The sequence below is a fragment of the Mustela lutreola genome, chromosome 14 (genome assembly GCF_030435805.1).
Source record: "Mustela lutreola isolate mMusLut2 chromosome 14, mMusLut2.pri, whole genome shotgun sequence".
Lineage (NCBI taxonomy): Eukaryota > Metazoa > Chordata > Mammalia > Carnivora > Mustelidae > Mustela > Mustela lutreola.
Window position 1 is genome coordinate 21,860,749 of NC_081303.1, and position 26,327 is coordinate 21,887,075.

General features: G+C 35.0%; 1 protein-coding gene across 3 annotated transcripts in view; it reads left to right on the plus strand.

Moving 5' to 3' along the window:
* HMCN1 (hemicentin 1) overlaps positions 1 to 26,327 on the plus strand; it is a 475,982-nt gene that overhangs the window by 288,107 nt on the left and 161,548 nt on the right. For all 3 annotated transcript variants that reach the window (XM_059145201.1, XM_059145202.1, XM_059145204.1), the window contains exons 34-37: positions 431 to 600; positions 1,745 to 1,899; positions 10,785 to 10,908; positions 25,474 to 25,575. In XM_059145201.1, the coding sequence (XP_059001184.1) occupies positions 431 to 600; positions 1,745 to 1,899; positions 10,785 to 10,908; positions 25,474 to 25,575 (551 nt within the window). The remainder of the gene's footprint in view (positions 1 to 430; positions 601 to 1,744; positions 1,900 to 10,784; positions 10,909 to 25,473; positions 25,576 to 26,327) is intronic.

Consider the following 26,327-nt stretch of genomic DNA (forward strand, 5'->3'; position numbering starts at 1 on the left):
ATGCTCTATGATTTCAGGGTTTTATTTTGCAGCTATTTTAGGAATGTATTCTCTTTGCTGGTTAATGTTATTTAAACATTTGAAGTGAATACACTTTAGGGACACTTCAACATAAATAGAAGAATGAAGGAAATGCAGAGCTACTGGGTTTCCAACACCATGCTAACTTCTGTGTTGGACCAGGTTGACTTTTTTCTTTCCCACATTATAGTTCATTTTACAGAGTGAGCAAACAGGGAATTAGGCAACTATGCAGTTGAGAATTTACATATCTATGTATGTGTAGAAACATTTAATATATCGATAAATCTAGTTCCTCTAAGATATGCACACACACACACACACACACACATACACACACGCACATATCTTTTAGGAACTAAGTTATTTAAAATACATCTCCAGACTTCTTTTTGCCTTGTTTCTATAGGTGGCTAAAGGATGGCCAGATAATTGATGAAAGGGATGGATTCAAGATTCTACTAAATGGACGCAAATTGGTTATTACCCAGGCTCAAGTATCAGATACAGGCCTTTATCGCTGTGTGGCGACAAACATCGCTGGTGACCACAGGAAGGAATTTGAAGTTACTATTCATGGTATGCTGAAGAAGGGACATGAGCATTATATTTAAAATTAATTTATGCATTGTGTCATTATTTAACTCAGATGTTAGCTCAGGAATCTAGATAATTCTTGAGTTGTGGAAAGCAATATAAAGGATGTTAAAAAATAACAGATTAATCTTAAGGCGCTTTACTGACAGAGACTTAACCAAGAGATCTATGTAAATTAATATAAACACTTCAAATGTTAGGAAGTGTATTCCACAGAGAATTCTACTTAGGTTTGAGGAATGAAACCTAATTAGATAGAATAGGCAGGCAGCGAATTCCAAGTAAAGGGCTTGTGTCAGCTCTCCAGGGTTAGCCAGAACAGGAGGGAGTGTGAATAAAGTCATTTCCAGAAATGGGGGCTAAGATGTTATGCAGGATCCAGGGTAGATAGGGGTATTCACAGAACTGGCACAGAAGACTCAGAACCATTAGTACGATGACAGAGACAACCCTTGGCCGGGGCATTATGTATCTCGCTTGCCTGCCAATTGGGAAGGGAGGGGCAGCAATGAGAAACTGGGGAGCCCTTTAGAAGCTCTAGCAGAGGTTTCTATGAACATCAAATTTTCCCCCTCTGTCCATGCAGACTTTTTTTTTTTCTGCTTTTTCAATCCTGGGATGAAATATAGCTAACCCTGTTTCTCAGTCTCAATTCCAATTGCTGAGGGAGGGAATCTGGCAGGTCCAGCTTAAATCATGTTCCCATTCTGTATTCAGTCAGCCTTGCTGGGGTCAAAGAGTCATGCAGTGTACATACAGGTAGAGGAAACCTACCCTGATTGAACGAGGTAGTTCTAGAGAAAGGGAGGATCAGAACAGATTGGGGAAACACACCAAAAGTTATAAGCGAAACATGTGGATTGTAGTTGCCATAAACACATCTTCTTTGGAGAACTAGAGATCCATACTTAAGAAAGGAAACTGTAAATTAAATGCATGGGATAAAATTATTTCATTGTTTCTTAAAATAAGAATTTTCCCTTTTCTAAATTTTAAAGTTTTGGGTTCTTGTATCCAGATTTTTAAGTACTTGATCCCACTGATTATGGTTTGTGTTCTCTGCCTCCCTCACTCTGTCCTTCCATTCCTTCCCACTCTCCTTCCTTCCTTCCTTTCTTAAATTTAGTTCCTCCAACAATCAAATCCTCAGGCCTTTCTGAGAGAGCCATAGTGAAATACAAGCCTATCACCTTGCAGTGCATCGCCAATGGCATTCCAAATCCATCCATCACATGGTTAAAAGATGGCCAACCTATTAACACTGCCCAAGGAAACCTTAAGGTAAGTATAAATATTGTTGAGCCCCAAATGTGAAATCTACACGGATCTTCCCAGAACTAACACATTCTTCTTTCTGAATTGTAGATATTCCTGTTGGACAGGTGTTAGAGAAAATTTATCAAAATAATACGTTTTCCTTAGAGTTTTTTAGAGTTTATCTTAATATTTTGATTTGAAGAATGGAATTCATTAAAGACTAATAACATTAACAATGATAATTTTAATGTATTTGTTGATATTTTTATTATTTCAATTTATGCCTGTTTTAAATACTGAAAAACTGGTGTCTTGTGGGTGAATGAATGGTGTTCATCATTACTGACTCGGAGTATCTCCAATATACCATAGGATAAGATTAAGATAAAATAGTATCTACATAAACCTAAGTGCAATAAGTCTTTAAAAAATCTTAACTAGTTTAAAAGCTTTAAGATGGCAGAGATTCAGTCCGAATAAATTCACTTCTATACCCTTCAATCTGAGTATAATTCCTGGCATATAAATGTACCTCATTACATATTTCTGGATAGATAGATAGAGTGATTGATTTATTTCACACTTAGATAATCTAAATTATCCATTTAAAATCCTGAATCAATAGATTTTGCTACTAGGATCAAGATACTTGATTAATGCGGACTTGAATTTTGCTTGTAGTAAGTTTTCAGTAATGAAGAATGTGTTGAGTTCTTTCCCCAGTACAAATGATGGGTATCTGCTCATTTATTATTCCTATTCCAAATCCAATGGAACTAATCTTACACATTCATGTTAGTGAGAGATTCATTATGAAGCCTTAAAACATACAGCAGGGAGATAGTCATTTATTGTAAGTTTAATTGTAAGCTGTAATGAGTAACTTTAAGAGAAAATATGAAGTATAAGAACAGATAATGTGGAAAGACTTTAGGTATTAGGTAATTCATAGAGAAAGCCTTTGAGCAGATCTCTGAAGAATACAAAGGAGGAGTTCAACAAGCGAATTAATGGAAGAAAACAGAGTAGGGTATTCCAGAGATCTGTGTGAGCAAACAGCTTAAAGTAAAGGAGCATGATACTTCCGGAGGACCTGACAGGAAGCCACTGGACTGAAGAACAGAGCAGGATGAGGTGGTATTAGAGGAGACAAGGGAGTAGAAGACATTTAAGTAATAATAATGGTTTTATTTTTAATTTAAACCAATGGGAGAGCTTTGAAGAGCTTTAAGAGAGTAGGGACATAATCAGATTTTCATTTTAGATAGTTACTGGCCCCAATAAAGTAATGAAGACATTTAAAGTAGATATATGGGCGGGGATGGTCCAAAACAATACTGTAAGGAGATCCTGTACTCACCTCCTCCCACAGACACACCAAATCTACTGCCATGTACAGAACAGTTCCCTCTGAAAAAGATTTGAAAACTAGCCGAACTGTTCCTCCACAACAAAGGATAAAAGGGCAACATCAAGATGGAGAGAAGAGGCAGAGAAACAATCTTGCTAAACACCATACCATACCAACTCGCTATAGGGAGGGATCTCACAAGTCTGCAGCTTCTCCCTGAGGAGCATGGGGTTCACTCCCTCTGTCAGGCATTACAACCCTTGGGACCTGTACTGGAGAGACAAGCCATAAAATGCCTGGCTTTGGAAACCAATGGAGCTTACATCCAAGAGACCCAAAGGACTGCCATGATCTGAGATACTACTTTTAAATGACTCACATGCAGACTTACTTACTCTGCGGCCTAGTCCAAAAATTTGAAAAGTGCCTAGACTAGACTATATGTGAAGGAGATTCATTTGTTAATTTTAAAGCATCTGCCAGAAGGACAGGGACCAATAGGGACTTTCTCCAGAACAGAGGTGCTGTCTGTCACCAGTTTTGCACTCTCCCTTCTTCTTGCTAGTAAAAGCAGATGTGTGCAGACACAGCAAATTCCCACTGCCTTGCTAAAGTGGAGATGGGGAGGGTGGTGCTCTGTCTCCCAGCATTCTTCACCTGCCTTGCTAAAACTGCAGGCATGTCTCACCCCAGGTACTTTCCCACTGCCTCATTAAAGCTGACAGGCAAGCATGGCCCACACAAGGGACACCCCTTGAATGCCTGGACCCAGTAGTCCGAGGGGCTTATGTTGCAGGGCCCTATGGGACAATAACAATAATCAGAAAAGCCATTCTTGGGAAGCTACCATACCCAATGCATTGCACACAATAAACTGGAACACACCTGGTGGTGAAAAAGGCCCATCCGCTTGTCCTGGAACTTCAACATGAGAGACAGACTTCAGGTTTGCCACATATGTAAAGGCTATGAAGGCACTCTCAGGGAGCAAATGCAGGGAAACACCACCTTTGTGTCCCCCTTGGCCTTGCTAGCTCACTGGTACTTCCCAGCAAGGGGCATACACATTTTTGTATACTGTCACCGAGGGGTGACAGTATACCTCATTTTTGTATACCTCATTTTTGCAACTGTCACCAAGGGGACACCTCCAGATCCCCTGGTCTGAAGGGCAGCAGGGTTTACATCTACAGTCCTATGGGACTCTGTATACTTGTGTACTTTTAAAGTGCTGCCTAGGGATCTGGCTTCTAGGCAGCATGACTGAGCTGACTGAGATCCCTTTCCTTGGAACACTGATAGGTCTTGGAATACCCTGAGTAACTGGAACCTGTCAAGAATAAATCAGGCTACTTAGGCAGTCACAAAGTCTAAAAGACAACCAAGAGCTAGGGCAGGGTTGAGCAATGAGGTTAATCTACACAATCTGGGCAGCATGACTGAGCTGACTGAGATCCCTTTCCTTGGAACACTGATAGGTCTTGGAATACCCTGAGTAACTGGAACCTGTCAAGAATAAATCAGGCTACTTAGGCAGTCACAAAGTCTAAAAGACAACCAAGAGCTAGGGCAGGGTTGAGCAATGAGGTTAATCTACACAAGGCCACTCCTTTAAGACTGGGAATAGCTATTTTTCCTAATACTTAGAGACTCAAGCAAAATGAGGAAACAGGAGTATGTTTCAAATGGAAAAACAGAACAAAACCTCAGAAAATGACCTTCACGAAATGGAAATAAGTAATCTACCTGATAAAGAGTTCAAAGTAATGATCATAAAGATGCTCACTAAACTCAGGAAAAGAATGTGTGAACATAATGAGAACTGCAACAAAAGATAGAAAATATAAGAAAGTACCAAGCAGAAGTCACAGAGCTGAAGATACAATAATTAAACTGAAAAATATACTAGGCAGTTCAACAGCTGGTGAGATGAAGCAGAAGGACACATTGGTGACCTGGAAAACAGCAGTGGAACTCACTCAAACACAGAAGCAAAAAGAAAAGAATATATATATATATATTTTTAATGAAGATAGCTTAAGGGACCTGTGGGGCAACGTGAACTGGAATTACATTCACATTATATGGATTCCAGAAGTGGAAGAGAGAGAAAAAGGGGCAGAAAACACATTTCAAGAAATAATGGCTGAAAACCTCCCTAAACTGGGGAAGGAAACAGATATCCAGGTCTAGGAATCACAGAGAATTCTAAATAAGACAAATCCAAAGAGATCCACAGGAAGTGACATTATAATCAAAATGTAAAAAGTTAAAGATAAGAAAATCGTAAAAGCAGAAGAGAAAAGCCATCTGTTAAGTGCAAAGGAACCCTGCCCCCATAAGACTGTCAGCTGATTTTTCAGTAGAAATCTTGAAAGCCAGAAAGGAATAGCATGATATATTTGAAGTGCTGAAAGGGAAAAAAACTTCCAACCAAGAATATACTACCCGGCAAGGTTATTATTCAACTGAAGGAGACTAAAGAGATTTTTAGAGAAGTGAAAGGTAAAAGAATTCATCATCACTAAACTGTCCCTACGAGAAATGTTAAAGGGACTTCTTAAGCTGAAAAAAACAAAACAAACAAACAAACAAACAAAAAAAAACAAAACAAAAAACATATTAACTTGTAACAAGAAAACATATGAAAGTAAAAATGTTATCAGTAAAGGTAAATATATAGTAAAGGTAGTGGGTTAATTACTTATAAAGCCAGTATGAAGATAAAAATCAAAAACAGTAAAATAAACTATAACTACAATAAATAGTTTTGGGAGATGTAAAATATGACATCAAAAATAAAATATTGTGGGGGTCCAAAAATATGGAGTTTTAGAATGCATCTAAACTGAAGTTGCTATCAACATTAAAATGATCATACTCTATGATTAAATGGAATTTACTCCAGGGATTTAAGTATGTTTCAACATTCACAAATCAACCAACGTAATACACCACATTAATGAAATGAAGGATAAAAATTACATGATCATCTCAATAGAAAAAGCATTTGACAAAAGTCAACATCCATTTATGGTAAAAACCCTCAACAAAGTGGGTATAGAGGAAACATAGCTCACCATAAGTAAGGCCATATATAACAGGCCCTCAGCTAATATCATATTCAGTGGTGAAAAACTGAAAGTTTTTACTCTAAGATCAAGTTCAAGACAAGTATTCCCACTCTCACCACTTTTATTGAACATAGTATTAGAAGTCTTATCAAGAGCAATTAGGCAAGAAAAAGAAATTAAAGTCATCCAAATTGAAAAGTATGTATTAAAAAAATCTTGCAGACTTCACCAAAAGAGTGTTAGAACTAATAAATGAAGTAAGCAAAGTTGTGAGGTACAAAATCAATATATAAAAAGTGGTTTCATTTCTTTATATTAATAAGCTATCAGAAAGAGAAATTAAGAAAGTTAGTCCATTTAAAATTGCATGAAAAAGAATAAAAAGAAATTTAACCAAGGAGGTGAAAGTGAAAGTCCTGTGCACTAGAAAATATAAGACTGTGATGAAAGAAATTGAAGAAGACACAAATAAATGGAACGTTATCCCATGACAATGGATTGGAAGAATTAATCTTGTTCTAATGTTCCTATCACCCAAAGAAATCTACAGATTTGGTGCAATTCCTATCAAAATTCTAGTGGCATTTTCCACAGAAGTAGAATGAACAATCCTAAAATTTGTATGGAACCACAAAAGTCCTCAAGTAGCCAAAGTGATCTTGAGAAAGAAAAACAAATCTGGAGGCATCATGCTGTTTTCAGACTGTATGACAAAGCTGTAGTAATAAAAAACAGTTTGGTATTTGCATAAAAACAGATACATAGATCTATGGAACAGAATAGAGAGCCCAGAAATAATTCTAGACATATATTGGTTGGTTAATTTATGACAAAGAAGTCAAGAATACACAATGGGAAAATGATACTCTCTTCAATAAATGATGTTGCAAATATTGGACAGTCACAGGCAAAAAAATGAAATCAGAATGCTATCTTAAATGCTATGTAAAAATCAGCTCAAAATGGATTAGAGAGTTGAATGTAGAACCTGAAACTACAAAACTCCTCTAAGAAAATAAAGGTAATAAGCTTCCTGAAAACAGTCTTGGCATTGAATTTTTAGATCTGACTCCCAAATCAAAGACAACAAAGGCAAAAATAAACAAGTGGGACTACATCAATCCAAAAAGCTTCTGCACAAGAAAGGAAACCACCAACAAAATAAAGAGGCTACCTATTAAATGAAGGAAAAATTGTAAATTATATATCTGATAAAAGATTAATATTGAAAGTATGAAAAGAGCTCAACTTAATAGTAAAAACATGAGCAATCTGATTAAAAAATGGGCACAAGATATAACTAGACATTTTCCAAAGTCATATAATGTACAACAGGCACATGGACAAGTGTTTTATATCAGTAATTATCAGGGAAATGCATATTAAAGCCACGAGGCACCACATCCACCTGTTTGAAGACTGTTATCAAAGAGACAAGAAATAAGTGTTGGTAAGGATGTGGGGAAAAGGGAACCTTGGTGTGCTGTTGGTGGGAATTTACATAGTGCAGCCACTATGGAAAACAGTATGGAGAGTCCTCAAAAAATAAAAATCAGAGTCACCATTTGATTCAGCAATTCCATTTCTGGGTATTTATCCAAAGAATATGAAAACCCTAACTCAAAAAGACATATGCATCCAAATGCTCATTGCAGCATTATTTTTAATAGGACTTGCAAACAACCAAAGTGTTCATCAGTAGATGAATGGATAAAGATATCACATACACACACACACACGAGAATACTATTCAGTCATTACAATAAAAGAATGAAGTCTCACCACTTGTGACAACAAGGATAGACCTTAAGGGATTATGCTAATTGATATGTCAGACAGAGAAAGATAAATACCATGTGATTTCAATTATATATGGAATCTAAAAAACAAAAGAAACAAAACTCATGGATACACATAGAACAGATTGGTGGTTGCCAGAGGAGAAGGGAGTTGAGAGGTGGGCAAAATAGGTGAAGATGGTCAAAAGGTACAAACTCCCAGATATTAAGTAAATAAGTCATGGGGATATAATTACAGCATAGGGACTATACTCAATAATACTATACTGCATACTTGAAAGTTAACAGGTGAGTAAGTCTTCTAAGTTCTCATCACAAGAAAAAAATGTGTTAACTTTGAAGACTAGACTTGTGGTGATCACTTTGCAGTGTGTACGAATATCAAATTAAGTTGTACACTTGAAACTAATACAATATATGCCAATTTTACCTCCAAAAATAAATTTAAAAATATAAAGAGTAGATATGTGGGAATCTGTTAGGACTTACTCATCTAGAAGAGAGAGGATATTGAAATTTGAACTCACATTCCAGCCATGAAGATGAGGATATATGGATATATTTGAGAATTATTGTTTCAATCATTAGAACTCAATGATAAGTTGCATACGAAAGTTGAGGGAGCAGGAAATATCAAGGAAAACTTGGGGAAACTAACCTATACAGATGTGTATCTTATGATGTCATTCAGTGAGACAGGAGACTTTGGAGGACAACTCATTTAGAGGCAAAAAAAACTAGATTTAAGTTTTAGAGTTTGAGAGGTTAAGTTGACTTTGAAATAAAGTGGAGGTCAGGTAGACCATGGATTATATGCTCCTGGTGCTCAAAGGAGAGTTCTGGCTGGAAATATTGACACATAGTGATATTTGAAAGCATAGACATGAACGAGTTAATCTAAGGGAAGAGTAAAGAGTGAGAAAAAATAGAAGAGAGAACCGACTTCATCCAGAGTCTTAAAAAATTATGGCATTTAAAGGCCATGTGCAGAAGTCTATGAATGTGCTGCTTAATGAGTTTAGTACACTGTGGCTGGAGAATAGGTCAAGTGGGAGTTTAGTATGGAGAGCAGATCATTTGGGGTCAGAATGTGGCAAGCCTGGAGAACTATGCTGAGTTCAGATTTCATTCTGGGTAAAGTGGGGAGCTATGAGTGAGCTTTGAAGGGGAACTGGTAAAAGGATCAAATTCGCATTTTAGACAAATTATTCTGGCAATGGTATATAAGATAGATTAACATTTGGGGGAGGTTGGAGACACTGGAATATAAATTAAGAAACTATTATAATCCCACAGTGGTTGTGAGAATGGAAAGTAGAGGGTCTGAAAAACTTAGAGTAGTATAACTAATAGGAGAGTCAGAGTGAGCTCTGAAATCAAGATGACTTGGAGAATAGTTGTGCTCTTAAACAATGTTGGAAACATGCAATGAAAGTAGGTCTGGAGATAGAAGGCAACAGTTAAAAGCCTTGTTTTGGATGTGTTAAATTTCATGTGCTAACGCATCCAGCAGATTAGCTGGAACAGCAAGTGTGGCAGTTAGGAGAGGAATTGAGGCCAGTACTATAAATTTCAGAGTCTGCACAAGATTCTTCACTGAAGCCATGAATTTGGATGAAAACTATCAGAAAGCTGAGCTTTATGCTTAAGGGACGGGAAGAGGAAGCAGATTCTGTGGTCTCCTAAGAAAGAGATTGTGGGGCACCTGGGTGGCTCAGTGGGTTGAGCCTCTGCCTTCAGCTCGGGTCGTGATCCCAGGGTCCTGGGATCGAGCCCCACATTGGGCTCTCTGCTCAGCGGGGAGCCTGCTTCCCTTCCTCTCTCTCTGCCTGCCTCTCTGCCTACTTGTGATCTCTGTCTGTCAAATAGATAGGTGAAATCTTTAACAAAATAAAGGTTGAATCATGGCAGTTTAATATGATTTGACCTTATTAAAAAAAGAAAGAAAGAAAGTCAGAGATTGAGAATGGAGGACATTTTTGTTATCTTCAACACAGATACAGAGAATAGAGTGGTTCAGGAGTCGGGGGTCAGTAATGCCAAATGCTGTAGATGGTGAAAGAGAAGATGAGCTTACTACATGAGGTGCTGGATATTGTGATTAGAAGCTATTGAAAACCTCTGAATAATCAGTTTCAAAGAATAACCACTGAATCACTAGTTCCAAAATGGTGAAGGCTAGTTGCAATAGGTTTAAGAGAGAAATGAGGAAAAACAATCAGGAAGAAATTTATCTGCACTACCATTACTCGTATTTTATAATTTCTATTGTTTTTCTGGCCCCCATGACCATTTAATCAAAAAAGATTGTTGTCTTAAAAGTATTTATGAAGTGTTACATAAATGTAACCGTATTTTTTTTTTTAAGTAGCTTAAATTTTCATCACATACCTCATGGTTCAGTGCTAAAGTCTTTTGTTCAGTGAAGTTTTACGACTGTACCAGCAGTTTGGCCTTCGGTTACTTTATTTTGTGTTCCAATGAATAAGAAAAATTTTTCAATCAAATCAGTCTTTTTTTTTTTTTTTTTTGGTACAATGAAGTGATCTGGTTCTAATCTATCAAGAGATACTTAAGATCGGCTAATTAAATAGCATAAATTTAAATGAATTTGTCTATCTCCGCAAATGCTTTCAAGTTCAGTGTAAAGTACAAAGTGCTGCCATGCTTTCTGCTTCCTGTTAGATCCAGTCTTCTGGTCGAGTTTTACAAATTGCCAAAGCCCTGATGGAAGATGCTGGCAGATACACATGTGTGGCAACCAACGCAGCTGGGGAAACACAGCAGCACCTCCAGCTACATGTCCATGGTAATGTCATTCCCATCTTAACAAAAGAACATTTCTATTTTTTTTTTAACATGATGGGTCGTTTTTATTGAATTACACTGTGAAAGAAACAAGTGTTTATTTTCATCTGTGTGAAAAAAATAGTTTTTTTTAAATCATTGTTGTAATTATAATTGCTCATATTAAGATAGCTGTTCGTCAAGATATCTGTCAAGGGGCGCCTGGGGGTGGCTCAGTGGGTTAAGCCGCTGCCTTCGGCTCAGGTCATGATCCCAGGATCCTGGGATCGAGTCCCGCATGGGGCTCTTTGCTGAGCAGAGAGCCCACTTTCCTTTCTCTCTCTCTCTCTCTCTGCCTGCCTCTCTGCCTACTTGTGATCTCTCTCTGTCAAATAAATAAATTAAATATTAAAAAAAAAAAAGATATCTGTCAAGATCGCCAGGTTGCCAAATAGGATTCGCTAGAGCTCATAAATAAATAAACATACTACCCTATGTTTTTAATTATTTTAATTCTGTTGACTAATAACTTTGTACAGGAAATTTTTGTTGTGAAGAGAGAGTTGCAGGATTGTTCCTTAGCATTTCCTGTGATTTTCTTTGCTGGCTGTATGAGGGATTTTGATAAGTAGACGCTATCCTTAACTCAAGATCTTCTCTCATGTACTTTAAAGGGGGATTTTGTAAGTAGAAGCTATTCTTGACTCAAGATCTTCTCTCATGTACTTTAACAAAAAGTCTGGGTGGCCATGGACTATCTCATGAATATTACAGCTTCATAATAAACTTAAAAGATGATTTGACCTTGAATGTGAGACTTCAGATCTCTGGAGTCTCATTAGAAAAGGGTCATGAATTGTAGGCTTGGACTGATTAAAGAAGGCTATCCAAGATTTCCATGTATACCTTTTCATTTTCTCTAATCCTTGTGATTGCTTGTTAAATCCTTTATTCATTCACTTCATTTATTCTTCATTCATTTATTCATATATTTACTTTACATTTACTGAATTATTTAACCTAAAAAGATGCTCTAGGATCTAGCTTGATTCCAGTTACATTATCAGTAGGCAATCAAATCTTTAAAAATCTTAAAAAATGAAAAATCTTTAAAAATATTAATCTTAAATCTTAAAAATCTTCAAAAAATGAAAAAGTAAACTGTAAGTGAATGAAAAAATTTTAATTGGACATTACATTCTTCTCATTTACTTCTTTATGCAGTTTATTTTATTTCAATCAATGAGTTTAAAGATTCAGATCATCAGTTTCCTAAATGTTTTTAATAAAACAATGTGTTTTCCCCCTTTCCCCAAATATGAACACCTAGTTTATGGATGTCATACACACAAAGCATGTTCCTTAAGAGGACTTTAATTTTTCATTTACTAATTGACTTAAAGGCCAATATCTGATTATAACTATCTTGAAATCAGCTTAATTGAAATTGACCCTGCTTTCCCTTAAGTTACTTTGAATTTGCCTTGTTCCTCATAAGACCTTCTGTCTCTAGTGTTTTCTGGCAGCTGTCTCCAGCACATACTGAGATTTCCACTTCCATCTAAGAGTGTTCTGTGGGGGGGCTTACTTTCCTTTCCCCATTTTCCTACCCAAAGGCTCCTTTTCTCATCATTGTACAGGCTATTTATCTTTTCCCTTAAAATAATTTCAGTCCTTATCTAGTCTCCGTTGTTGGTTAAAAGGAAACAGTCACGTGGGATAACGTGATGTGCTGCCATCATCTCAGGCCCCAGAGTCAGACCAATTGTGGTTTAAATTCTATGCTAACCATGATCTATGTAATCTTAGTCAACCATTTAATTTCTCTGGGTATCTGACTTACAGAGTGCTTTGGGGGTTTTGAGGTGTTAGATGTAAAATATTTCCCACTTTTACTGTCTCCAGTAGTATCAAAAAGAAGGGTGTTTTTGTTCTCTAGACTGGATTAAAATATTAAATGAAGACTGTATATTGAAGGACAGAGTATGTTTCTCTAGAGCTGGAACAAACCAAACTTCAGTGTTCATAAAAATCATATGTATTACATGTTAAAAATACAGCTTCCTGGGCCCAGTTCCAGATCTCCTGAAACAGCTTTCTGATGCAAGTGGTCTGTATGTCATTACTCAGAGAAACATTGGCCCAGACTTTAAGAACTGGCTTAGAGACTTATTAATGTAGTCAAAAATTATTGAAAACCAGAGTTCATGAAAGAAATTAAGGATTCCATCAAAAACAAAGCAATAACAGAAATAAACAAACAAAAAAAACTCCCAGAGTCAATACCTAAGAAAACACAAGTCAATTAACCTACAATCTGAATATGGTAACAAAATATATGTTAGCAAGGATTGTGATTAGGGTACACACCTATACAGAAAATCATCAGAGAGAGGGGCAACAAGCCAGAAGACATCTGAGGTAATGTGAAAAGAAACAGAAGGTTAGTCACTGTAAGGATTTATTAAGTGCTACCATATTGGATGGAGAATATAGAACAATCTTCTTGATACAAATCACAAATGAAATAGAGGTAAGATACGTTATAGTACCTGAAAATGTTTTACTAATATGACCTTGACTTGTTCAGATAACAGGTCACCAATCTGAAAGGAGACTAAATGATGAAGTAAACTTCTAATATAATACTAATTATGATCAACCTGAAGGGAAGTAATTGGCCACTGTACAGGAATCTGGACAGAAAGCTGACATATCACCTTGGCACTCCTGATACCTGATGTCACATTGGATGTAAATGGCTCCCAACTTGATTCTGTCCCCTTCAATACTTATATTAATAACTTCAGAGTGAATTGGAGAAGTTAATAAAAAGTGTAGAAATTTCTAAAGGATTAGTTGATCATAGATTTCAAAAAGATTTCAGAAGTTAAAATGACAAGTTAATCATGTAAAACACTACGTAAGAACAGGTTTGGAGCAGAGTGGCTTAAAGACACCACACATTGAAATACTAGAGATATCAATGGCGTTCTGCAATTACTATAGATACAATCATTCAATTTCATAAGAAAGCTAAGTAACCTTAAAAGTCAGTCATATTACAATATAAACAATAAGAAAGGAGTTAGCCCTGTTATACTTTCACTCTCTGAATTCTTCTGAAGTGTTATATCCATTCCTGGTGCTGTATATTAAGAGGGACATTGAAATATCTATAGAGAAGCAACTATCATTTAATTTATTTTTTAAAAAATAATTTATTTAACCAATCTTTAGTTGCTTTCTGAGGAAAAGAAACTCAGTTTTACTGATGGGTTAACACATTTAGCAAATGAGCATTTACTATAATTGGCATCCAACTGTATTCAATCCTAAGAAATTCAACTTTACAATTGTTTAGTATTTTCCTTTTTTATAAAAAAAAGATTGTAGATGCTTCCATTCTTTGCAAGCACTTAAAAAGTGTTTTCAAAAGGCTAAGTAAGGGTGGATTTTCTCCTGGAAAACATAGAAGACTAAGTCATAATCATGAGGAGAGGAACATTCTTATGATCCCCTAGGTTTCTTAGGGGAAGTTCAGTCCATTATAGAAGGCAGAGACTCTCAGTAGGTGGTCCTTTTTAATCATCAAAGTTTCATAATTCTGAAAGTTCTAATTCTCTAGACCAAACTATGAAATTTTATCTAAACCTCGGATATTTGCCAAGTGAGACAGATGTTTCCACAAACAGATGATTACTTGGAGTTGAATGTCTCAAGCATTCATTACATCTGCACTTAATTATATCCTAGGAAAGAGTAACCAAGGTGAAAAGCATGGGCTTTGAATTTGTGTCCCTGTACTGCCAAGTAAAACATGAGGACAATAGGCTTAGATACTAACTTTTTTTTTTTTTTTTAACATTTTTTTTAAAGATTTCATTTATTTAACTGACAGAGAGAGATCCCAAGTAGGCAGAGAGGCAGGCAGAGAGAGAGAGGAGGAAGCAGGCTCCCTGCTGAGCAGAGAGCCCCATGCGGGACTCGATTCCAGGACCCTGAAATCACGACCCGAGCCGAAGGCAGCGGCCTAACCCACTGAGCCACCCAGGCGCCCAGATACTAACTTTTTAAATCTGTTTTTTCATCTGTAAAATGGGAAGGATAATGATAATATAATTGGAAGGTTGTTGTGCGGATTGAATGAAAGACTACATGTGCTTACAAACTTATAAACTTATCCTGGTGCCTGGTTTCTAGTTATCATCTGTAAATGGTAGGCTAACACCTGTTTTGGCCAAGTGGATATTTGGGTTTGGCCCTTCTCACAGCACCAACATTCTCAAAATGTATCTGAAGTTCTGGTGGCTTTACTGTTGGCCAGGAACCATCTTGGGTCTGTATTAGTCGTCTGGTGAAAACATTAGTAGAGCACCCCTTAATTTAATTTTATTATTCTGAAGTATTTGCTTGGCTAACATCTGCTAACACCCACTTAAGAAATGTTCTTCTATCGTTTCTGTGTTTTGCTTAATAGCTCACTTGTGACCTAAAGGAGACTTGAGAATGTTGTGGGGAATTTTTTTTCTTTTTCTTTTTTTAATGGATAAATTCAGAATTCTAGTATTGTCTTAGTATAAATAAATTTATTACCCATTATATCATAATTTTGGTGGTTGGGTGGGAATAACTCACTTTTAAATCAGTTATGTATTCAATTGAATTTAGGATATGAAAAAGTCAACACACCTGTGAGTAATTAAAGCCATAGGTAAAGTTTTGCCCATGATATGTTCAGAAGCAGGTATTGTGGTTTTGGGATGGTAATGCTCATGCAGCTTTTGGAAGAAGGAGAATGGAGAAAAAAACCCAACAAATTGAATATAATCCAACCTCTTGCTTGGAGTATGCAGACTTTATTGTTACCGTAAGATCTTGTTACCTTACTAATGTTTCTGTCTCAAACAGTGCTCATTGAAATTCAAAATGCAAGATGATTCTTTTAAATTCTAGAAGGAAATAATATATATATATATATATATATATATATATATATATATATATACACATATATGTATGTATATGACATCATCTTTATCCATTCATCTGTTGTTGAACACTTAGATTGTTTCCATATCTTGGCTATTGTGACTAATGGTCTAATGAACATGGCAGTAGATATGTCTCTGAGATACTATTTCATTTCCTTCAACTATATGCTGGATCATATGGAAGTTCTATTTGTCATTTTTTGAAGAGCCTCCACAATGGCAATAGCAATTTACATTCCCACCAACAGTGTACAAGGGTTCCTTTTTCTCTACATCCTCACCAACACTCATTGTTTCTTGTGCTTTTTATAATAATCATTCTAACACATGTGAGATGATATCTTATTGTGGGTTTGATTTGCCTTTCTCTGATGACAAGTGATGTTGAGCACATTTTCATGAATCTGTTGGTCACTTCTTAGTCTTTTTTGGAAAAATGCCTATTCACATCCTTTGCCCATTATTTAATCTATTTGGTTTTTTTACTTTTGAGTTTATAAGTTTCTTATGTATTTCAGATATATGGTTTGCAAACTTTTCTTCCTTTTAGTACATTTTCATTTTCATTTTGTCCATTGTTTTCTTCGCTGTACAGTTTTTAGTTTGCTGTAGTCCTACCTGTTTATTTTGCTTTTGTTGTTTGTGCCTTTGATGCCATATCCCAGAAATCAGCACTAAAATTAATGTTAACTAACTTTCCCCATATGTTTTCTTCTAGGAGTTTTGTGATTTCAGGTCTTATATTTAAGGCTTTCATCCATTTCAAGTTAATTTTTGAGTACTACACTGTCTTGATTACACTAATTGATTTTCATATGTTAAACCAACCCTGCCTTCCTAGGATTAGACGCTCTTGGTCATGGTGCTTAATTTGTTTTCTCTGTTGCTGGATTCATCTTATTAGTATTTTCTTGATTATTTTTGTCTGTCTTCATAAGGGATATTGGACTGTCGGGTGCTTACATTGACTCTGTCTGTTTTTACTATCATGGTAAAACTAGCCTCTTAGAATGGTTTGAAAAGTCTTCCCTCTGATCTATTTTGAGAGGTTTGTGAAGGATTCACATTAATTTTTCTTAAATGTTTTGTAGAATTCCCAGTAAAGCCATTTGAGCCTGGGATTTTCCTTATGGGATGTTTTTTATTACTGACCTAATTTTTATATTTTTATTTATCTATTCAGATTTTCTATTTTTTCCTGAGTCAGTTTCAGTAATTGGTGACTTTCTGGAAATCATCTGTTTCATCTGGATTATCTAATTTATTGGCACACACTTTTTTAATAATTCCCTCATAGTCCTTTTTAATTCTGTAAGGTCCATAGTAATGACCTTAGTAATAATAATAATCGCCCGTAATGACCATAGTAATGACGAGTTTTTATTCCATGACCCTTCTTTCATTTCTAATTGTAGTAATTTAGTCTTCTCTCTTTTGTCTTGGTCAGTTTATCTAAAATTTTGTCCATTTTGTTGATCTTTTCAAAATATCAGGTTTTGGTTTTATTGATTTGCTCTTTCTTTTTCTTTTGTCTGTTTAATTTATTTATGCTCTAATGTTTATTATTTCCTTCCTTCTAATTGTCTTGGATTTACTTTACTCATCTTTTTTCTGGCTTCTTGAGGTAGAATGTTAGATTATTGATTTGAGATTTGTTTTTGATATAGTTGTTTATAGCTACACATTTTATTCTAATCATTATTTTGTGTGTATCCCGTAAGTTTTGGTATGTTGTCTTTTTATTTAAATTTATCTTAAAGTATTCTCTAATATTTCATATGATTTCTTTGACCACTTAGTTACTTAAGAGTGTGTTACTTAATTTCCATATATTTGTGAATTCCCCAAATCTTCTCTTGTTATTGAGTCATAATTTTATTCCACTGTGGTTAGAGAACATACTCTGTGTGGTTTTAATCCTTTTAAATGTATTGGGACTTGTTTTATGCCTAACTTACAGTCTGTAATTGAGAATGTAACATTTGAGAAGAATGTGTATTCTGCTGTTGTTGGAGAGAGTGTTCTATGTGTACATGTGGTTTATACTGTTGTTCAAACCTTCTGTTTTCTCACTGATTGTCTATTTAGTTGTTCTACCCATTGAAACTGGAATATTGGTGTCTTCAACTATTATTGTTGAATTATCTGTTTCTCCTTTTGATTGTGTCAGTTTTTATTCCATGTATCTTGAGACTCTATTATGTAAATGCATGATTATAGTTGTTATATATTTTTATGTGTTCACAGTATCATTTAAAATTGTCCTACTTTTTTGCTAGTAATTTTTGTTTTAAAGTCTATTTTGTTCCATATCGGTGTAGCCTCTGTGATTTTTGTTTGGTTATTATTTGTATGGTATATCTTCTTATAATCTTTACTTTCAACCTACTTCATCTTTGATTCTGAAGTGTGTCTTTTATAGACAACACTTAATTGGGTCATGTTTTTATTTTTTATTTTTAAAATCTCTTCTGCTAGTCTGTGCATTTGAGAAGTGTTTAATTCATTTACACTTAATGTAATTATGGACATGATAGTTTTATGGTATACCATACTATTTTTTATATGTATTAGGTCATTGAGTTTTTTTTTCTCCATTACTGCTTTTTTATATTAAATAACTAATCTCTTGTGTATCATTTTGTTTATCTTGTTTCTTTTACTATATTTTTTTAGTTTATTTTTTGTAGTTGCCTTGAGGATAACAATTAGCATCTTAATAATATACTATGGATTAATAATTTAATTTCAATTGTATAAAGAGCTTTGTTCTTTTATACTCTCTTCCATTTTCCCTCATTTGTCTTATTATTACCATACAAATTGCACCTTTATTCATTATGATTCCATCAGTATGGACTTGCAATTACTGATTTATGCTATTGTCTTTTAAATCAGAGAGGAGACAAAAGTTATGCTTGAAATATAGTTTTACTATCTTTACTATTAGTTACTTCCACTAGTGCTCTTTATTTCTTCATGTGTATTAGAGTTACTATTTCTTTGCAACCTGAAGGAACTTTAGTATTTCTTGTAAGGCTGGGACTAGCAGTGAGTTTTCTGGGTTTTTGTTTTGTTTTGTTTTTTGGTTTTTGTTTTCTCCATGAATGTTTTAATTTCTCCTTCAAAAGGATAGTCTTGGTAGAAATAGAATTCTTTGCTGATAGTCTTTTTCTTTTCAGCAATCTTAATAAGTCTCCCAATGCCAATGTTTTTTTGATGAATAATCAGCTGATAGACTTATTGAGGATTCCTATACATGATAAGTCACTTCTCTACCTTGCTGCTTTTAAGATTTTCTCTTTATCATAATATATATAGGTGTGGGTTTCTTTGAGTTTACCCAATTTAGAGTTTGTTAAACTTCTTAAATGTGTGCATTAATGTTTTCATTAATATTGGGGAAGCTTTCAACCATATATCTTCAAGTATTCTCTCTACACTTTTCTTTCTCTCCTCCCCTTTGGAACTTTCATTATGCATAATGCTTGATGGTGTCCCACAGGCCTCAGAGTCTCTGTTCTGTTCATTTTTCTTTGTTCTTTTTTCTTTCTGCTCCTAAACTTGGATCATTTCAATTAACCTTTCAATTACTGATTCTTTCTTCTTCCAACTCAAATATTTCACTTTTAAATTTTAGACTTTCTATTTGTTTCCTCTCTACAATTTCCAGTTCTTGATCAATTCTCTCTATTTAGTGAAACATCATTCTCCTAACTTCCTTTAGATCTTTAGACAATCATTTCTTTTAACTCTTGGAATGTAATAAAATAGCTAATGAATCTTTAAATATTTATTTATTTATTTATTTATTAGAGGCCAAGGGGAAGAGACAGAGAATATCTCAAGCAGACTCCATACCCAGCACAAAGCCTGACACGGGGCTCAATCTCATGACCCTGAGATTATGACCTGAGCTGAAATCAAGAGTTGGATACTTAACTGACTGAGACACCTAGGCATCACTTAAAATAGCTGATTTAAAGTAATTGTTTAATAAGTTCAATATCTGGGCTTCCTTGTGGACATTTTCTCTTGACTGTTTTTTTTCCTGTGCATGGACCATGCTTTCTTATTTCTTTGCATGTCTCCTAACCTTTGTTAAAAACTAGACGTTTTAAATAATATAATATGGCTTGCAATGATGCTTAACATCAAGAATCATCAGAGGAATGCAAATCAAAACATATCCCCTCACACCTGTCATAATAGTTAAAACACAACACAAGAAACAACAAGAAATGACAAAGATGTTGGGGGAAAGGAATACTTGCGCACCATTGGTGGGAATGCAAACTGGTGTAACCACTGGAAAACAGTACATAGGTTCCTCAAAAAAATAAAAATAGAATTACCTATGATCCAATAATTCCATTGTTGGGTATTTACCCAAAGAATGCAAAAACACAGGGAGGAGTGGGTGGCTCAGTCATTAAGCATCTGCCTTCAGCTCAGGTCATGTCATGATCCCAGGCTCTTGGGATCAAGCCCCACACCAGGCTCCCTGCTCAGCGAAAAGCCTGCTTCTACCTCTCCCACTCCTTCTACTTGTGTTCACTCTCTCACTGTATCTTTCTCTGTCAAATAAACAAATAAATCTTTTTAAAAAAGAATACAAAAACACTAATTCAAAAAGATATATGAACCCCTGTATTTATTGCAGCATTACTTACAATAGCCAAATTATGGAAGCAACCCAAGTCTTCATCAATAGATTAATAGAAAAGAAAAATGTGGTATTGTAAGATAGATAGATGGATGGTAGAGAGACAGCTGTAGTGGAATATTAGTGGAATATTACTTAGCTGTGAAAAAGAATGAAATCTTACCACTTGCAACAACTTGCCTGCATCTAGAGAGTATAATGCTAAGTGAAATAAGTCAGTCAGAGAAAGACAAATATGATAGGCTTTTACTTATATGTAGAATTTAAGAAACAAAAGAACAAAGAAAGGGGTGCCTGGGTGGCTCAGTCGTTAAACATCTGCCTTCAGCTCAGGTCATGATCCCAGGGTCTGGGATCGAGCCGCACATCAGGCTCCCTGCTCAGCGGGAAGCCTGCTTCTCCTTCTCCCCTCAACCCTGCCCACTTGTGTTCCCTCACTCACTGTGTCTCTCTCTGTCAAATAAATAATAAAATCTTTAAAAAAATTTTTTTTAAATAAAAGAACAAAGAAAAAGAGATAAACCAAAAAACTGACCCTTAGCTATGGAGAACAAACTGATGGTTACCACCAGAAGGGAGGTGGTCAGGGCAATGAATGAAATAGGTGAAAGAGATTAAGAGTACACTTAACATGATGATCACTTGATGTATATAATTATTGAATCACTATATTGTACACTTGAAACTAATGTAACAGTATACTTTAACTATACTAGAATTAAAAAAATAAAAATTAAAAAAATAATAATATAATGTGGCCATTTTGGAAACCATATTCCTTTCTTTCCATAGTTGTTGTGGTAGTTATAATTGCTGTTACTGGGTTTTTTGTTTTGTTTTGTTTTTGTCTTCTGTTTATTTATTTAATGAGTAAGTAGAATACTGTTAGTCTCCAAAATGTTCACACCCTACTCTTAGAACTGTGAATATGTTAAATTACATGTCAAAGAGGTATTAAGAATACAGATGGAATTAAGATCGCTAATTAACTGACCTCAAAATAGGGAGATTACCCATGATTATCCAGATAGACCCAGTGTAATCAGAAGGACATTAAAAATGGAAGGAGGAGTCAGGACTTCAGAGTGATAGGATGTGAAACGATCTTATGAGTCCTCCACACATTACCATTGCTGGTTTTGAAGACAGAGGAAGGGAGGCCACAGCTAAGAATTATAAGTGACTTCTGTAAATTGGAAAAGGCAAGTAAATAGATTCTCCTCTGCAGCCTACAGAAAGGAACTAAGCCCTGCTGAGACATTTATTTTAACCCAGTGAGACTGTGTTGGACTTCTTACCCATAGAACTATAAGATAATAAATTTGTATTGTTTAAACAGTCAAGTTTGAGGCAATTTGTTGTGAAAGCAAGAGGAAACTAATATCATGAGTTTTCTGAACAATTTCTGTGAAGTCTGTTTTTACAGATTGAACATTCCCCTGGGAAAAGGCTGTTTGCACTAAGCAAACTCTGAATCTGATTAAATAAAGAGAAGTCCTTTGAGTGTGGATTTTGAGGCAAGGGCCAGATAGGTCAAACAGTGACAGTTTTCTAGGAATGATGCTCTTAGGTAGCTCCAAACCCATTCTGCTTCTTTCAGTATCTGCTATGCTGCTTTTTCCACTGTGGTTGCTACGCTATCTGTTTTCAAGTTTACTCCTGATCTGTGGAGAGAGTGGTGGGAATAGAGGGAGATAAAATGCCATAAAACTCACTGCTGTTAATGAGATTTCATTGTTTTTCTTGAATAAACACTTCTTGGATTGTTGCAAGTCTTTGGTTAATTTCCAGAGTTCTGAAAAAGTTGATTTTCACAAATTTTCCAGAGTTCTTGTTTCTTTTACGGAGGAGTGGATTTTTGGAGTTCTTACTCTGCCATTCTTGCCCGACATCTCATCTTTTTTTTCTTTAAGTTCTCTAGGGGAGGAAAAATAGCCAACTCACTCCATACCTCTTACATTTCTTATTCTTACCATAATGTTTTATTATAGCAGTTACATAGTCTGTCAAAGCCTTCAGTGATCACTTCAGTCCAGAAGGCTTCAAGTGAGTATTTAAATAACTGTTTAGAAGGAATGTGCCATGGACTAATTATTTTTCCTTTTCAGTTGGAAAAGTCATATAGCCATATTTAAAGGTCTTTTGTGTTTAAATACCATATTATTCATCTGCATTCAGTGCAGAAAACAGAAACATTCTAGGCATTTCAAGCAGGAAGGATTAACACACCAAATTAAATGCAAACAGATATGAAGGAGGTTTGGGTTCTAGGCTTTGTCTTCAGGACGACCTCCAGAAATACACTGAGATCTGACCACAAAGACATTTACCCTGAGGACAGATTTTATTATTAACTTGTTGAAAACCAACTTTGAGTTTCATTGCCTTTTGTTGTTCGTTTTGCTTTTTTTTTTTTTTTTTTTTTGGTATTGTGTTCTGCTTTAATTTTTATTATTTATTTATCCCTGACTTCTTTTGGTTTATTTTATTGGTTTTTTCTGGATTCTGAGTTGAATGTGTAGACCACTTATTCCCATTTTTCTTAGTTTTTAATATGTTAAATAGGGCCCTAAGATTTCCTTTGAGTACTATACTGTATAGCAAGTTGACATAGTGTATGTTTTCATTTTAATCAGTCTCATTCTATTTTATTTTTTTCTTTAAACTTTTGTCTTGATTTCCTCCTTAATGATGTCTGCCCCTTATAAAGAGCTTTTTGTTTGTTTTTTATTTCTACTCATTTTTATTATAGTCTTATTAAATTGTGGTTATAAATGATTTCTTGAGATTTTGCAACCTCATAATATAGTAAGTTATGAAAATATTCTATGGGCATTTGAAAAAAACATGTATTCTTTGTTAACTTCAAGTGTACATAGACACAAATATACATGCACAGTCTGGATGGGTAATTTATTTTTCAAATTCTTTAAAACTTAATTTTTATTTTACTATAATCAATTCCTGAGAAAGGTGCACTAAAATATACTACTTCCAGATTTTTCAAATTTTTCCTGCTCTTTAGCAACTTCTGCTTTGTTGTTCAATGCATAAAGCATTGCAATTATATTCTTCATGAATCGTGACCTTTTAAGTAATAGAAAGCATGTTGCTTTGTCATGTTTAATGATTTTTGCTCAGTATACCAGTTCGTCAGAAATTGATGTCACCCTGTTGTCTGGCATATGTTTTCCCAGCTCTTTATTGTCAGTATTTTTGTGAGTTTTATATTTATGCTCTTTATCCACTTGGAATTTTTTATTAAAGAAAATAGTGTTGGGGGAACCTGGGTGGCTCAGTCAGTTAAGGGTCTGCCTTCAGCTCAGGTCATGATACCAGGGTCCTAGAATGGAGCCCCACATTGGGCTCCCTGCTCAGTAGGGAGCCTGCTTCTCCCTCTCCCTCTGTTTCCTGGCTCATGCTCTCGTTCTCACTCTCTCTCTCTATCTCAAAATAAATAAATAAAATCTTAAAAAAAAAAAATAGTGTTGGGGCACCTGGGTGGCTTAGTCAGTTAAGCATCTGACTCTTTGATTTCAGTTCAGGTCATGGTCTCAGTGTCAAGGAATAGAACCCCGCATTGGGGTTTTGCTCAGCAGGGTTCTTCTTTGGATTCTCTCTCTCTCTCTCTCTCTCTCCCTCCAACCCTCTCCCTCACTCTCTCTCTATCTCTCAAATAAATAAATCTTTAAAAATAAAAAAATGTTAACCCACAGATGTGTAAACTCTTTGTCTATTGAATAAAAAACTAAGCTCATTCACATTTATAAGCTCTTGATTTATGTAGTTGATTTTATTTCTTCTTATTTATTTGTCTTTTCTCCTTTCCTCTTCTGTTTTTACTAGATTAATGACTAGATGGATTGCTTGATTGTAAATGGGGTGGAGTTAAAGGGCTCCAGTGTACTAAATGAGTTTAATTTAGCAAATCTTTAGAATGTAGTTTTTCTATAAACTTCAGATACTAACTTATATCTACAGCATCTTCTCAGAAAAAGATAAAACCTCTAGTTTACTTGTGAGTTTTTCATCCTGACATCCTTCCTATAATCCTTGAGATAGTGTTAGAAACATAGCGCATTGCTATTCTATGTTGTTATTCCTTTTATTCCTATATGTCTCTCAGACTTTCTTAATGCCTACTTTATTATATGCACATTAAATAATAGAGTAGCATTATCTGTGATGTTTAAAATTAGAAATGTAGTTTTCTATTTATTTTACTAATGATTTAATTATAACTTTTATATCAAAAGACAAAAACTGCTAGTAAACCAAAACCAAAATTCTAATTTTTCTGAAATGGTTTAAGATAGTACTATCTGAAGTAAAGTCAGATAGTTTGAGAAACACTGATTTCCCTTTTACTGGAAGAGTTCAGATGGAATAGCTTACTTCTTGTTAAAGGCAATTCATTATCAGACCAATCAGATTAATTGGAATTAAAAAATAGTCCTTTAACTATCTTTACTGCCCTGCTAATCTATAATTCTGAGAACTTTCCTACTGGAGACAAAAGAAGAACGATCCTGAAAACTTATTAAGATCTTTTTAAAGATAAATTTATATGCATTTATTCTATTTTTTTAATTCATGTGTGAGAGAGAGAATGAGCAGTGGGGAAGGGCAGAAGGGGAGAGAAGGGGGAGAGAGAAGCAGACTCCCTGCTCAGCAAGAAGCCCGCTGCAGGGCTCAATCCCAGATCATGACCTGAGCCAAATGCAGATACCCAACAGACTGAGCCACCCAGGTGCCCCCAATTTTTTTTTTATCCTGTCCTTCAGTTCTACTTAATAGAATACTTTTGTTCCAAGTATGTCGGTGTATATATGTGAAAGACAGAAAGGAACGATAATTTCCACTGAGCAGATAGTTTCCATTTAGATATCCTACTTATGTGAATTAATTATGTTTGGGCTTCTTATAGAACCGCCTAGTTTGGAGGATGCAGGGAAGATGTTGAATGAGACCGTCGTGCTGAACAACCCCATTCAGCTGGAGTGTAAGGCAGCTGGAAATCCATTACCTGGTAGGTTTACTTGTGGACTCCTAACTTATTGACATTTTAAGATTTCTGGGAAGAACTAAATCTTTTTTATGAAAACAATATAGTAATTACTAATAAAGGAAAAATCATAAAATACATTCCAAGAGTAAAGCAATGACATGAAGGATATAATTAGGTGGGTGAAATTTTTGAATTTTCATTGCTTCTAACTGCATGAAATAATTTACTCATTTAAACAAAGTAGATATATGTGAATAACTAATTGTTTTATTGTCCTTACTGTGGCCAAACAACCCACAATGGTAGTTTTTTATACATTTATGTTGAAAAACATGTTTTTCTCTAGTGTACGTTGATTATTTTTGTAAATCAATTATTTAATGAGAATAGTATTCTTTTCGGTAATTCTCATCACTGGTAAATAATTAATATGAATCAAAAACAATATAATTTTTTAAGGCTAATATTGTGTACGGTCTTTGGTTTTGATCAAATACATAGACAAAATTTTTACAGATGAGAGGAATATATACAACAAAAAGAAATAGAATTGGTTAAAAGTTTGCTATCAAATAATATTGACGTTTTAGAGCTCATTTAAAGAATGAGAAATACTGATTTCTCAGTATGATATGATAAATACTTGCTTTATAACTTCATTTTTAGGGCTCTTATATTGGCTTGGCTATTCATGTTTCCCTTAGGCTTACCTGCTCCTCAAAACTAATCCTAAAGACTATGGAGTATTATGCCTTCATCAGAAAGGATGAATA